The 13,701-nt window shown below is 41.2% G+C and overlaps 1 protein-coding gene across 1 annotated transcript in view; it reads left to right on the top strand.

Moving 5' to 3' along the window:
- The window catches only part of lama5 (laminin, alpha 5), a gene marked incomplete at its 5' end in the record, with an annotated part of 282,983 nt that overhangs the window by 120,174 nt on the left and 149,108 nt on the right, over positions 1-13,701 (top strand). The window contains 2 exons of the mRNA XM_042304281.1: positions 12,721-12,839; positions 13,131-13,221. Coding sequence (XP_042160215.1) covers positions 12,721-12,839; positions 13,131-13,221 — 210 coding nt within the window. The remainder of the gene's footprint in view (positions 1-12,720; positions 12,840-13,130; positions 13,222-13,701) is intronic.

Genomic DNA, 13,701 nt, shown 5'->3' with positions numbered 1-13,701 from the left:
CTGAGCAGAGTCCCATTAGATCTGAGTCCCATTAGATCTGAGTCCCATTAGATCTGAGCTCAGTCCCATTAGATCTGAGTCCCACTAGATCTGAGTCCCACTAGATCTGAGTCCCACTAGATCTGAGTCCCACTAGATCTGAGTCCCACTAGATCTGAGTCCCACTAGATCTGTGTCCCACTAGATCTGAGCTGAGTCCCATTAGATCTGAGTCCCATTAGATCTGAGCTGAGTCCCATTAGATCTGAGTCCCATTAGATCTGAATCCCATTAGATCTGAGCTCCCATTAGATCTGAGCAGAGTCCCATTAGATCTGAGTCCCATTAGATCTGAGTCCCATTAGATCTGAGCTCAGTCCCATTAGATCTGAGTCCTACTAGATCTGAGTCCTACTAGATCTGAGTCCTACTAGATCTGAGTCCCACTAGATCTGAGTCCCACTAGATCTGAGTCCCACTAGATCTGTGTCCCACTAGATCTGAGCTGAGTCCCATTAGATCTGAGTCCCATTAGATCTGAGTCCCATTAGATCTGAGTCCCATTAGATCTGAGCTCAGTCCCATTAGATCTGAGCAGAGTCCCATTAGATCTGAGTCCCATTAGATCTGAGTCCCATTAGATCTGAGCTCCTCCCATTAGATCTGAGTCCTACTAGATCTGAGTCCTACTAGATCTGAGTCCCACTAGATCTGAGTCCCATTAGATCTGAGTCCCATTAGATCTGAGTCCTACTAGATCTGAGTCCCATTAGATCTGAGATCTGAGTCCCATTAGATCTGAGTCCCATTAGATCTGAGTCCGATTAGATCTGAGTCCCACTAGATCTGAGACCCACTAGATCTGAGTCCCATTAGATCTGAGTCCCACTAGATCTGAGTCCCACTAGATCTGAGTCCCACTAGATCTGAGTCCCACTAGATCTGGGTCCCATTAGATCTGAGTCCCATTAGATCTGAGCTGAGTCCCATTAGATCTGAGTCCCATTAGATCTGAGTCCCATTAGATCTGAGCTCAGTCCCATTAGATCTGAGCAGAGTCCCATTAGATCTGAGTCCCATTAGATCTGAGTCCCATTAGATCTGAGCTCAGTCCCATTAGATCTGAGTCCTACTAGATCTGAGTCCCACTAGATCTGAGTCCCACTAGATCTGAGTCCCACTAGATCTGAGTCCCACTAGATCTGAGTCCCACTAGATCTGTGTCCCACTAGATCTGAGCTGAGTCCCATTAGATCTGAGTCCCATTAGATCTGAGCTGAGTCCCATTAGATCTGAGTCCCATTAGATCTGAGTCCCATTAGATCTGAGCTCCCCATTAGATCTGAGCAGAGTCCCATTAGATCTGAGTCCCATTAGATCTGAGTCCCATCCCAGATCTGAGCCCAGTCCCATTAGATCTGAGTCCTACTAGATCTGAGTCCTACTAGATCTGAGTCCCACTAGATCTGAGTCCCATTAGATCTGAGTCCCATTAGATCTGAGTCCTACTAGATCTGGGTCCCATTAGATTAGATCTGAGTCCCATTAGATCTGAGTCCCATTAGATCTGAGTCCCATTAGATCTGAGTCCCACTAGATCTGAGACCCACTAGATCTGAGTCCCATTAGATCTGAGTCCCACTAGATCTGAGTCCCATTAGATCTGAGCTGGGTCCCATTAGATCGGAGTCCCATTAGATCTGAGTCCCATTAGATCTGAGTCCCACTAGATCTGAGCTGAGTCCCACCTAGATCTGAGTCCCACTAGATCTGAGTCCCATTAGATCTGAGTCCCATTAGATCTGAGTCCCATTAGATCTGAGTCCCCCATTAGATCTGAGTCCCATTAGATCTGAGCTGAGTCCCATTAGATCTGAGTCCATTAGATCTGAGCTGAGTCCCATTAGATCTGAGTCCCATTAGATCTGAGCAGAGTCCTACTAGATCTGAGTCCCATTAGATCTGAGTCCAATTAGATCCGAGTCCCATTAGATTCTGAGTCCCACTGAGTCCCACTAGATCTGGGTCCCATTAGATCTGAGTCCCATTAGATCTGAGCTGAGTCCCATTAGATCTGAGTCCCATTAGATCTGAGTCCCACTAGATCTGAGCTCAGTCCCATTAGATCTGAGCAGAGTCCCATTAGATCTGAGTCCCATTAGATCTGAGTCCCATTAGATCTGAGCTCAGTCCCATTAGATCTGAGTCCTACTAGATCTGAGTCCCACTAGATCTGAGTCCCACTAGATCTGAGTCCCATTAGATCTGAGTCCCATTAGATCTGAGTCCTACTAGATCTGAGTCCCATTAGATTAGATCTGAGTCCCATTAGATCTGAGTCCCATTAGATCTGAGTCCCATTAGATTAGATCTGAGTCCCACTAGATCTGAGTCCCACTAGATCTGAGTCCCATTAGATCTGAGTCCCACTAGATCTGAGTCCCATTAGATCTGAGCTGGGTCCCATTAGATCTGAGTCCCATTAGATCCGAGTCCCACTAGATCTGAGCTGAGTCCCACCTAGATCTGAGTCCCACTAGAGCTGAGTCCCATTAGATCTGAGCTGAGTCCCATTAGATCTGAGTCCCATTAGATCTGAGCTCAGTCCCATTAGATCTGAGTCCATTAGATCTGAGCTGAGTCCCATTAGATCTGAGTCCATTAGATCTGAGCTGAGTCCCATTAGATCTGAGCTCAGTCCCATTAGATCTGAGCAGAGTCCCATTAGATCTGAGTCCCATTAGATCTGAGTCCCATTAGATCTGAGCTCAGTCCCATTAGATCTGAGTCCTACTAGATCTGAGTCCTACTAGATCTGAGTCCCACTAGATCTGAGTCCCACTAGATCTGAGTCCCACTAGATCTGAGTCCCATTAGATCTGAGTCACATTAGATCTGAGTCCCACTGAGTCCCACTATCTGAGTCCCATTAGATCTGAGCTGGGTCCCATTAGATCTGAGTCCCATTAGATCTGAGCTCAGTCCCATTAGATCTGAGTCCATTAGATCTGAGTCCCATTAGATCTGAGTCCATTATATCCCACTAGATCTGAGCTGAGTCCCATTAGATCTGAGCTCAGTCCCATTAGATCTGAGTCCTACTAGATCTGAGCTGAGTCCCACTAGATCTGAGACCCACTAGATCTGAGTCCCATTAGATCTGAGTCCCACTAGATCTGAGTCCCATTAGATCTGAGCTGGGTCCCATTAGATCGGAGTCCCATTAGATCCGAGTCCCACTAGATCTGAGCTGAGTCCCACCTAGATCTGAGTCCCACTAGAGCTGAGTCCCATTAGATCTGAGCTGAGTCCCATTAGATCTGAGTCCCATTAGATCTGAGCTCAGTCCCATTAGATCTGAGTCCATTAGATCTGAGCTGAGTCCCACTAGATCTGAGTCCATTAGATCTGAGCTGAGTCCCATTAGATCTGAGCTCAGTCCCATTAGATCTGAGCAGAGTCCCATTAGATCTGAGTCCCATTAGATCTGAGTCCCATTAGATCTGAGCTGAGTCCCATTAGATCTGAGTCCTACTAGATCTGAGTCCTACTAGATCTGAGTCCCACTAGATCTGAGTCCCACTAGATCTGAGTCCCACTAGATCTGAGTCCCATTAGATCTGAGTCACATTAGATCTGAGTCCCACTAGATCTGAGTCCCATTAGATCTGAGCTGGGTCCCATTAGATCTGAGTCCCATTAGATCTGAGCTCAGTCCCATTAGATCTGAGTCCCATTAGATCTGAGCTGAGTCCCATTAGATCTGAGTCCATTATATCTGAGCTGAGTCCCATTAGATCTGAGCTCAGTCCCATTAGATCTGAGTCCCACTAGATCTGAGCTGAGTCCCACCTGATCTGAGTCCCACTAGAGCTGAGTCCCATTAGATCTGAGCTGAGTCCCATAGATCTGAGTCCCATTAGATCTGAGCTCAGTCCCATTAGATCTGAGTCCATTAGATCTGAGCTGAGTCCCATTAGATCTGAGTCCCATTATATCTGAGCTGAGTCCCATTAGATCTGAGCTCAGTCCCATTAGATCTGAGCAGAGTCCTACTAGGTCTGAGCTGAGTCCCATTAGATCTGAGTCCCATTAGATCTGAGTCCCACTAGATCTGAGTCCCATTAGATCTGAGTCCAATTAGATCCGAGTCCCACTAGATCCAAGTCCCATTAGATCTGAGTCCCACTAGATCTGAGTCCCATTAGATCTGAGTCCCATTAGATCTGAGTCCCACTAGATCTGAGTCCCATTAGATCTGAGTCCCATTAGAACTGAGTCCCACTAGATCTGAGTCCCACTAGATCTGAGCTGAGTCCCACTAGATCTGAGTCCCATTAGATCTGAGCTGAGTCCCATTAGATCTGAGTCCCATTAGATCTGAGCAGAGTCCCATTAGATCTGAGCTGAATCCCACTAGATCTGAGTCCCACTAGAGCTGAGCTGAGTCCCATTAGATCTGAGTCCCATTAGATCTGAGCTGAGTCCCATTAGATCTGAGTCCCATTAGAACCGAGTCCCACTAGATCTGAGTCCCACTAGATCTGAGCTGAGTCCCATTAGATCTGAGTCCCATTAGATCTGAGCTGAGTCCCATTAGATCTGAGTCCCATTAGATCTGAGCTGAGTCCCATTAGATCTGAGTCCCATTAGATCCGAGTCCCACTAGATCTGAGTCCCACTAGATCTGAGCTGAGTCCCATTTGATCTGAGTCCCATTAGATCTGAGCTCAGTCCCATTAGATCTGAGCAGAGTCCCATTAGATCTGACCTGAGTCCCACTAGATCTGAGCTCAGTCCCATTAGATCTGAGCAGAGTCCCATTAGATCTGACCTGAGTCCCACTAGATCTGAGCTGAGTCCCATTAGATCTGAGTCCCATTAGATCTGAGCTGAGTCCCACTAGTTCTGAGCTGAGTCCCATTATATCTGAGTCCCATTAGATCTGAGCTGAGTCCAACTAGATCTGAACTGAGTCCCATTAGATCTGAGCCCCATTTGATCGGAGTTGACATCAGTGTGGATAAGTCTCTCTCTCTCTCTCTCTCTCTCTCTCTCTCTCTCTCTCTCTCTCTCTCTCTGTCAATTCAATTCAAGGGGCATTATTGGCATGGGAAACATGTGTTAACATTGCCAAAGCAAGTGAGTTAGATAATATACAAAAGTGAAATAAACAATAAAAATTAACAGTAAACATTACACATACAGAAATTTCAAAACAATAAAGACATTCTGTCTCTCTCTCTCTGTCTCTCTCGCTCTCTCTTTCTATCTCTCGCTCTCTTTCTGTCTCTGTGTGTGTGTGTGTGTGTGTGTGTGTGTGTGTGTGTGTGTGTGTGTGTGTGTGTGTGTGTGTGTGTGTGTGTGTGTGTGTGTGTGTTGTGGTTAAGAGTGTATGGTTAAAGCTATTGCCACCTCCCTGTCGCTGAAGGCTGATAAGAACTGACAACCCTCACAACTTTTCTCAGACTCAGTAAAAATAGCTTTATCTAAGATCTGGATTGGTTCAAATGGAGCTGCCAAGCCAAGCAGTGGTGTGTGTTTCTGTGTTTGGTTTTTGGAAGGTTGGGATGTCTGATATCCGCCTCTCTCTCTTTCCCCTTAATCTAATCCTTCCTGAAATAGTTTTTACTTCTATTCCCCCCAAAAAAAAAAAAAAAAAACTGTTGATATGGTCTGGTATAGTTCATTCCAGTTTATATAGTCTGATATGGTCTGGTATAGTTCATTCCAGTTTATATAGTCTGGTATGGTCTGGTTTAGTTCATTCCAGTTTATATAGTCTGATATGGTCTGGTTTAGTTCATTCCAGTTTATATGGTCTGGTTTAGTTCAATCCAGTTTATATGGTCTGGTTTAGTTCAATCCAGTTTATATGGTCTAATATGGTCTAGTTTAGTTCAATCCAGTTTATATGGTCTGGTTTAGTTCAATCCAGTTTATATGGTCTGGTTTAGTTCAATCCAGTTTACACGGTCTGGTTTAGTTCAATCCAGTTTATATGGTCTGATATGGTCTAGTTTAGTTCAATCCAGTTTATATGGTCTGATATGGTCTAGTTTAGTTCAATCCAGTTTATATGGTCTGGTTTAGTTCAATCCAGTTTATATGGTCTGATATGGTCTGGTTTAGTTCAATCCAGTTTATATGGTCTGATATGGTCTAGTTTAGTTCAATCCAGTTTATATGGTCTGATATGGTCTAGTTTAGTTCAATCCAGTTTATATGGTCTGGTATAGTTCAATCCAGTTTATATGGTCTGGTTTAGTTCAATCCAGTTTATATGGTCTGGTATGGTCTGGTTTAGTTTAATCCAGTTTATATGGTCTGGTTTAGTTCAATCCAGTTTATATGGTGTGATATGGTCTGGTATAGTTCAGTCCAGTTTATATAGTCTGACATGGTCTGGTATAGTTCATTCCAGTTTATATAGTCTGATATGGTCTGGTATAGTTCATTCCAGTTTATAGTCTGATATGGTCTGGTATAGTTCATTCCAGTTTATATAGTCTGATATGGTCTGGTTTAGTTCATTCCAGTTTATATAGTCTGATATGGTCTGGTTTAGTTCATTCCTGTTTATATGGTCTGGTTTAGTTCAATCCAGTTTATATGGTCTGGTTTAGTTCAATCCAGTTTATATGGTCTAATATGGTCTAGTTTAGTTCAATCCAGTTTATATGGTCTGGTTTAGTTCAATCCAGTTTATATGGTCTGGTTTAGTTCAATCCAGTTTATATGGTCTGGTTTAGTTCAATCCAGTTTACACGGTCTGGTTTAGTTCAATCCAGTTTATATGGTCTGATATGGTCTAGTTTAGTTCAATCCAGTTTATATGGTCTGATATGGTCTAGTTTAGTTCACTCCAGTTTATATGGTCTGGTTTAGTTCAATCCAGTTTATATGGTCTGATATGGTCTGGTTTAGTTCAATCCAGTTTATATGGTCTGATATGGTCTAGTTTAGTTCAATCCAGTTTATATGGTCTGGTTTAGTTCAATCCAGTTTATATGGTCTGGTTTAGTTCAATCCAGTTTATATGGTCTGGTTTAGTTCAATCCAGTTTATATGGTCTGATATGGTCTAGTTTAGTTCAATCCAGTTTATATGGTCTGATATGGTCTAGTTTAGTTCACCCCAGTTTATATGGTCTGGTTTAGTTCAATCCAGTTTATATGGTCTGATATGGTCTGGTTTAGTTCAATCCAGTTTATATGGTCTGATATGGTCTAGTTTAGTTCAATCCAGTTTATATGGTCTGGTTTAGTTCAATCCAGTTTATATGGTCTGGTTTAGTTCAATCCAGTTTATATGGTCTGGTTTAGTTCAATCCAGTTTATATGGTCTGGTTTAGTTCAATCCAGTTTAGATGGTCTGGTTTAGTTCAATCCAGTTTATATGGTCTGGTTTAGTTCAATCCAGTTTATATGGTCTGGTTTAGTTCAATCCAGTTTATATGGTGTGAAATGGTCTGGTTTAGTTCAATCCAGTTTATATGGTCTGGTTTAGTTCAATCCAGTTTATATGGTCTGATATGGTCTGGTTTAGTTCAATCCAGTTTATATGGTCTGGTTTAGTTCAATCCAGTTTATATGGTCTGGTATAGTTCAATCCAGTTTATATGGTCTGGTATAGTTCATTCCAGTTTATATGGTCTGATATGGTCTGGTTTAGTTCAATCCAGTTTATATAGTCTGATATGGTCTGGTTTAGTTCAATCCAGTTTATATGGTCTGGTATAGTTCAACCCAGTTTATATGGTCTGATATGGTCTGGTATAGTTAAATCCAGTTTATATGGTCTGATATGGTCTGGTTTAGTTCAATCCAGTTTATATGATCTGGTTTAGTTCAATCCAGTTTATATGGTCTGGTATGGTCTGGTTTAGTTTAATCCAGTTTATATGGTCTGGTTTAGTTCAATCCAGTTTATATGGTGTGATATGGTCTGGTATAGTTCAGTCCAGTTTATATAGTCTGACATGGTCTGGTATAGTTCATTCCAGTTTATATAGTCTGATATGGTCTGGTATAGTTCATTCCAGTTTATATAGTCTGATATGGTCTGGTATAGTTCATTCCAGTTTATATAGTCTGATATGGTCTGGTTTAGTTCATTCCAGTTTATATAGTCTGATATGGTCTGGTTTAGTTCATTCCTGTTTATATGGTCTGGTTTAGTTCAATCCAGTTTATATGGTCTGGTTTAGTTCAATCCAGTTTATATGGTCTAATATGGTCTAGTTTAGTTCAATCCAGTTTATATGGTCTGGTTTAGTTCAATCCAGTTTATATGGTCTGGTTTAGTTCAATCCAGTTTATATGGTCTGGTTTAGTTCAATCCAGTTTACACGGTCTGGTTTAGTTCAATCCAGTTTATATGGTCTGATATGGTCTAGTTTAGTTCAATCCAGTTTATATGGTCTGATATGGTCTAGTTTAGTTCACTCCAGTTTATATGGTCTGGTTTAGTTCAATCCAGTTTATATGGTCTGATATGGTCTAGTTTAGTTCAATCCAGTTTATATGGTCTGGTTTAGTTCAATCCAGTTTATATGGTCTGGTTTAGTTCAATCCAGTTTATATGGTCTGATATGGTCTAGTTTAGTTCAATCCAGTTTATATGGTCTGATATGGTCTAGTTTAGTTCACTCCAGTTTATATGGTCTGGTTTAGTTCAATCCAGTTTATATGGTCTGATATGGTCTGGTTTAGTTCAATCCAGTTTATATGGTCTGATATGGTCTAGTTTAGTTCAATCCAGTTTATATGGTCTGGTTTAGTTCAATCCAGTTTATATGGTCTGGTTTAGTTCAATCCAGTTTATATGGTCTGGTTTAGTTCAATCCAGTTTATATGGTCTGATATGGTCTAGTTTAGTTCAATCCAGTTTATATGGTCTGATATGGTCTAGTTTAGTTCACTCCAGTTTATATGGTCTGGTTTAGTTCAATCCAGTTTATATGGTCTGATATGGTCTGGTTTAGTTCAATCCAGTTTATATGGTCTGATATGGTCTAGTTTAGTTCAATCCAGTTTATATGGTCTGGTTTAGTTCAATCCAGTTTATATGGTCTGGTTTAGTTCAATCCAGTTTATATGGTCTGGTTTAGTTCAATCCAGTTTATATGGTCTGGTTTAGTTCAATCCAGTTTATATGGTCTGGTTTGGTCTGGTTTAGTTTAATCCAGTTTATATGGTCTGGTTTAGTTCAATCCAGTTTATATGGTGTGAAATGGTCTGGTTTAGTTCAATCCAGTTTATATGGTCTGGTTTAGTTCAATCCAGTTTATATGGTCTGATATGGTCTGGTTTAGTTCAATCCAGTTTATATGGTCTGGTTTAGTTCAATCCAGTTTATATGGTCTGGTATAGTTCAATCCAGTTTATATGGTCTGGTATAGTTCATTCCAGTTTATATGGTCTGATATGGTCTGGTTTAGTTCAATCCAGTTTATATAGTCTGATATGGTCTGGTTTAGTTCAATCCAGTTTATATGGTCTGGTATAGTTCAACCCAGTTTATATGGTCTGATATGGTCTGGTATAGTTAAATCCAGTTTATATGGTCTGATATGGTCTGGTTTAGTTCAATCCAGTTTATATGATCTGGTTTAGTTCAACCCAGTTTATATGGTCTGATATGGTCTGGTTTAGTTCAATCCAGTTTATATAGTCTGATATGGTCTGGTTTAGTTCAATCCAGTTTTTATGGTCTGGTTTAGTTCAATCCAGTTTATATGGTCTGGTTTAGTTCAATCCAGTTTATATGGTCTGGTTTAGTTCAATCCAGTTTATATGGTCTGGTTTAGTTCAATCCAGTTTCTATGGTCTGGTATAGTTCAATCCAGTTTATTTGGTCTGGTTTAGTTCAATCCAGTTTATATGGTCTGGAAAAGGCAGAAGGCTGTAGATACAGAGCGTATCTGTATTTCTCGTGCACCTTAGTATTAGGGCCATTCTATGTCAACCCCTCAGTCCACTAGGATGGAGACAAGAACATCAGAAGGCCCTGAGAACCAGGGTTGAGGTCAATTCCATTTAAATTCAGTCCATTCAGGAAGTTAACTAATGGGGTCAATTGAATTACTTCCTGGATTAATTTGAATGAACTGGAATTGACCCCAAACCTTGCTGAGAACTTTAACATTTCTCTGTGGAGGTACTGAGAAACTGTGGAGATACTGGGAAACTGTGGAGGTACTGAGAAACTGTGGAGGTACTGAGAAACTGTGGAGGTACTGAGAAACTGTGGAGGTACTGAGAAACTGTGGAGATACTGAGAAACTGTGGAGATACTGAGAAACTGTGGAGGTACTGAGAAACTGTGGAGGTACTGAGAAACTGTGGAGGTACTGAGAAACTGTGGAGATACTGAGAAACTGTGGAGGTACTGAGAAACTGTGGAGGTACTGAGAAACTGTGGAGGTACTGAGAAACTGTGGAGATACTGAGAAACTGTGGAGGTACTGAGAAACTGTGGAGGTACTGAGAAACTGTGGAGGTACTGAGAAACTGTGGAGGTACTGAGAAACTTGAGCTGTAATTTTTAAAAGGCTTGTACCTCTTCTCCTTTGAAGAGTGTGTTGAAGAGAAAAAGGAGTTGACAAGACATGTCATTAGTTAGTTCTAGCTGCTGCGGAAATGATAGTTTTGGTTGGGATGAGAAGAGACCTTCATCTATATTGTTTATTTGTTTATCACCATATGCTCTACTATGTCTCTCATCTTCTATAGTGTGGGATAAACACCTGACAGACCAGACCTCAGGCTTTAAAACACATAACACGTCTATAGGTATTTCAGAGATATTTCTTTAGTTCTAGAACAAAGGATGTCTGCCAGAGATATCTCTTTAGTTTTAGAACAAAGGATGTCTGCCAGAGATATCTCTTTAGTTCTAGAATAAAAGATGTCTGCCAGAGGTATCTCAGAGATACAGTATGTCTGCCAGAGGTATCTCAGAGATACAGTAGGTCTGCCAGAGGTATCTCAGAGATACAGAATGTCTGCCAGAGGTATCTCAGAGATACAGTAGGTCTGCCAGAGGTATCTCAGAGATACAGAATGTCTGCCAGAGGTATTTCAGAGATACAGTAGGTCTGCTAGTGGTATCTAGTAGGTCTGCCAGGGGTGGCAGGGTAGCCAAGTGGTTAGAGTGTTGGACTAGTAACCGGAAGGTTGCAAGTTCAAAACCCCGAGCTGACGAGGTACAAATCTGTCGTTCTGACCCTGAACAGACAGTTAACCCACTGTTCCTAGGCTGTCATTGAAATTAAGAATGTGTTCTTAACTGACTCGCCTAGTTAAATAAAGGTAAAATTTAAAAAATCTCAGAGATACAGTATGTCTATAGATCTTTTTCTGTCTCTGTACATTCTGATCAGTTAGATATTGTTCTTTCCTTGCTCACTGTAGGGTCTCTCTCTCTCTCTCTCTCTCTGTCTTTCTCTCTCTCTCTCTACTCTGTCTCTCTCTCTCTCTCTCTACTCTGTCTCTCCCTCCTCCCTCTCTCCCTCTCTCTCTCTCTCTCTCTCTCTCTCTATTCTCTTCTCTCTTTCTCTCCTCTCTCTACTCTGTCTCTCTCTCTCTATTCTCTTCTCTTTCTCTCTCTCTCTCTCTCTCTCTCTCTCTCTCTCTCTATTCTCTTCTCTCTCTCTCCTCTCTACTGTCTCTCTCTCTCTATTCTCTTCTCTTTCTCTCTCTCCTCTCTCTCTCTCTTTTCTCTTTTCTTTCTCTCTCTCTCTCCTCTCTCTCTCTCTCTATTCTCTTCTCTCTCCTCTCTCTCTACTCTGTCTCTCTCTCTATTCTCTTCTCTTTCTCTCTCTCCTCTCTCTCTATTCTCTCTCTATTCTCTTCTCTCTCTCTCTCTCTCTTCTGTCCCTATTTTCTCTCCTCTTTCTCTCTCTTGTCATTCTTTCTCATATATATATATATTGTTTGATTTCTCTCCTTTTTCTTCTCACCTCCTTTCTTTCCTCTCTCCACTGAGCTCTGGCAGCCTGTCCCCCGAGGTGGAGAATTGCTCTGTTATGTTTTCTGCGTTTGTGTCGTCGTCTGTGACTGTATATGTCTATATTGATACACAGGTCATTCTTACGGTGACCTGATCCTAGAGTGTTTCTTGCTTGTTTTGCCTGTTTGTTTCACTGTAGCTTAGACATAGTTCTGATTTAGTAGTTCTGATCATTTCTTCAATGATCTTGATCAATCTCTTATTTTACAAGTTATTTATTGATCTTGATGAATCTCTCATTTTATGTTATTTATTGATCTTGATGAATCTCTCATTTTCTAAGTTATTTATTGATCTTGATGAATCTCTCATTTTATAATTTATTTATTGATCTTGATGAATCTCTCATTTTACATTATTTATTGATCTTGATCAATCTCTCATTTTATAAGATATTTATTGATTTTGATCAATCTCTCATTTTATAAGATATTTATTGATCTTGATCAATCTCTCATTTTATAAGATATTTATTGATCTTGATCAATCTCTCATTTTATAAGATATTTATTGATTTTGATCAATCTCTCATTTTATAAGATATTTATTGATCTTGATCAATCTCTCATTTTATAAGATATTTATTGATCTTGATCAATCTCTCATTTTTTTGTTGTTGTTCTAGATTGATTTTGACCAATTTCAAATTGTAATAAATGATTGATTAATCTTGTACGATTTAGCGTACTAAGAGATGTTTGATTCTTTTCTGTTTGTATCTTTCAGCGTGTAACTGTAACCAACACTCGTTTGGCTGTTACTACGACCCCGAGGTTGACCAGAGGAGAGCTAGCATCAACGTCCAGGGACAGTACAGGGGAGGTGGAGTCTGCATGGAGTGTCAGGTATTACTACTGCCCTTTTATCAACACCTACTCTTTATAGTAGGAGATGATTACAGAAGATAAAAGACATGGTTCGTTTACAAGTTAAATTACATTTGTTTCATCAATCAATATATTAATTAATCAATCAATCAACTTTTATTTTTATAGCCTCCCTATTCCATTACACCAGGTCCATTTCACCTGCACTGTGTCCTACATTGCTGTACTGAGTGTTGTCATGTGTTGTATGTCATTGACTCATTGTAATCCTGTGTTGTTGACTCATTCTACCTTGTTTCCTTCTCCCAGCATCACACCACTGGTGTCAACTGTGAGCGCTGTGTCCTCACCTACTACAGATCACCTGACCATCCTCTGGACTCCCCATTGGCTTGCTCCCGTGAGTGACAGTTTATATTCAGACAAAAATGCATCTTGATTGGTCTATTTGAATGATCATATTTTATTTTTCCCTTGTGGCATTGTAGCTGAATTGTTACGTCTTCCTGATATGTTTGTCACATGACAGCAGAATGATATAGGTAATTGTCCTCCTCCTCCTCCTCCTACTCTTCCTTTTCCTCCTCCTCCTCCTCCTCCTTCTCCTCCTCCATCTCCCCCTCCTCCTCCTCCTCTTCCTCCTCCTACTCCTCTTCTTCTCCCTCCTCTTCCTCCTCCTTCCACTCTTCCTCCTCCTTCTCCTCCTCCTCCTCCTCCTCCTCCTCCTCCTCCTCTTCCTCTCCCTCCTCTTCCTCCTCCTTCTCCTCCTTCTCCTCCTCTTCTCCGCCTCCTCCTGCTCTTCCTCTCCCTCCTCTTCCTCCTTCTTCTCCTCTTCTTCCTCATTCTCCTTCTTCTCCTCCTCCTCTTCCTCCTCCTCCTC

This window comes from Oncorhynchus tshawytscha, linkage group LG22, assembly GCF_018296145.1.
Source record: "Oncorhynchus tshawytscha isolate Ot180627B linkage group LG22, Otsh_v2.0, whole genome shotgun sequence".
Lineage (NCBI taxonomy): Eukaryota > Metazoa > Chordata > Actinopteri > Salmoniformes > Salmonidae > Oncorhynchus > Oncorhynchus tshawytscha.
Note: the sequence above shows the minus strand (reverse complement) of the source record. Positions and strands in the feature narration are given on the sequence as shown.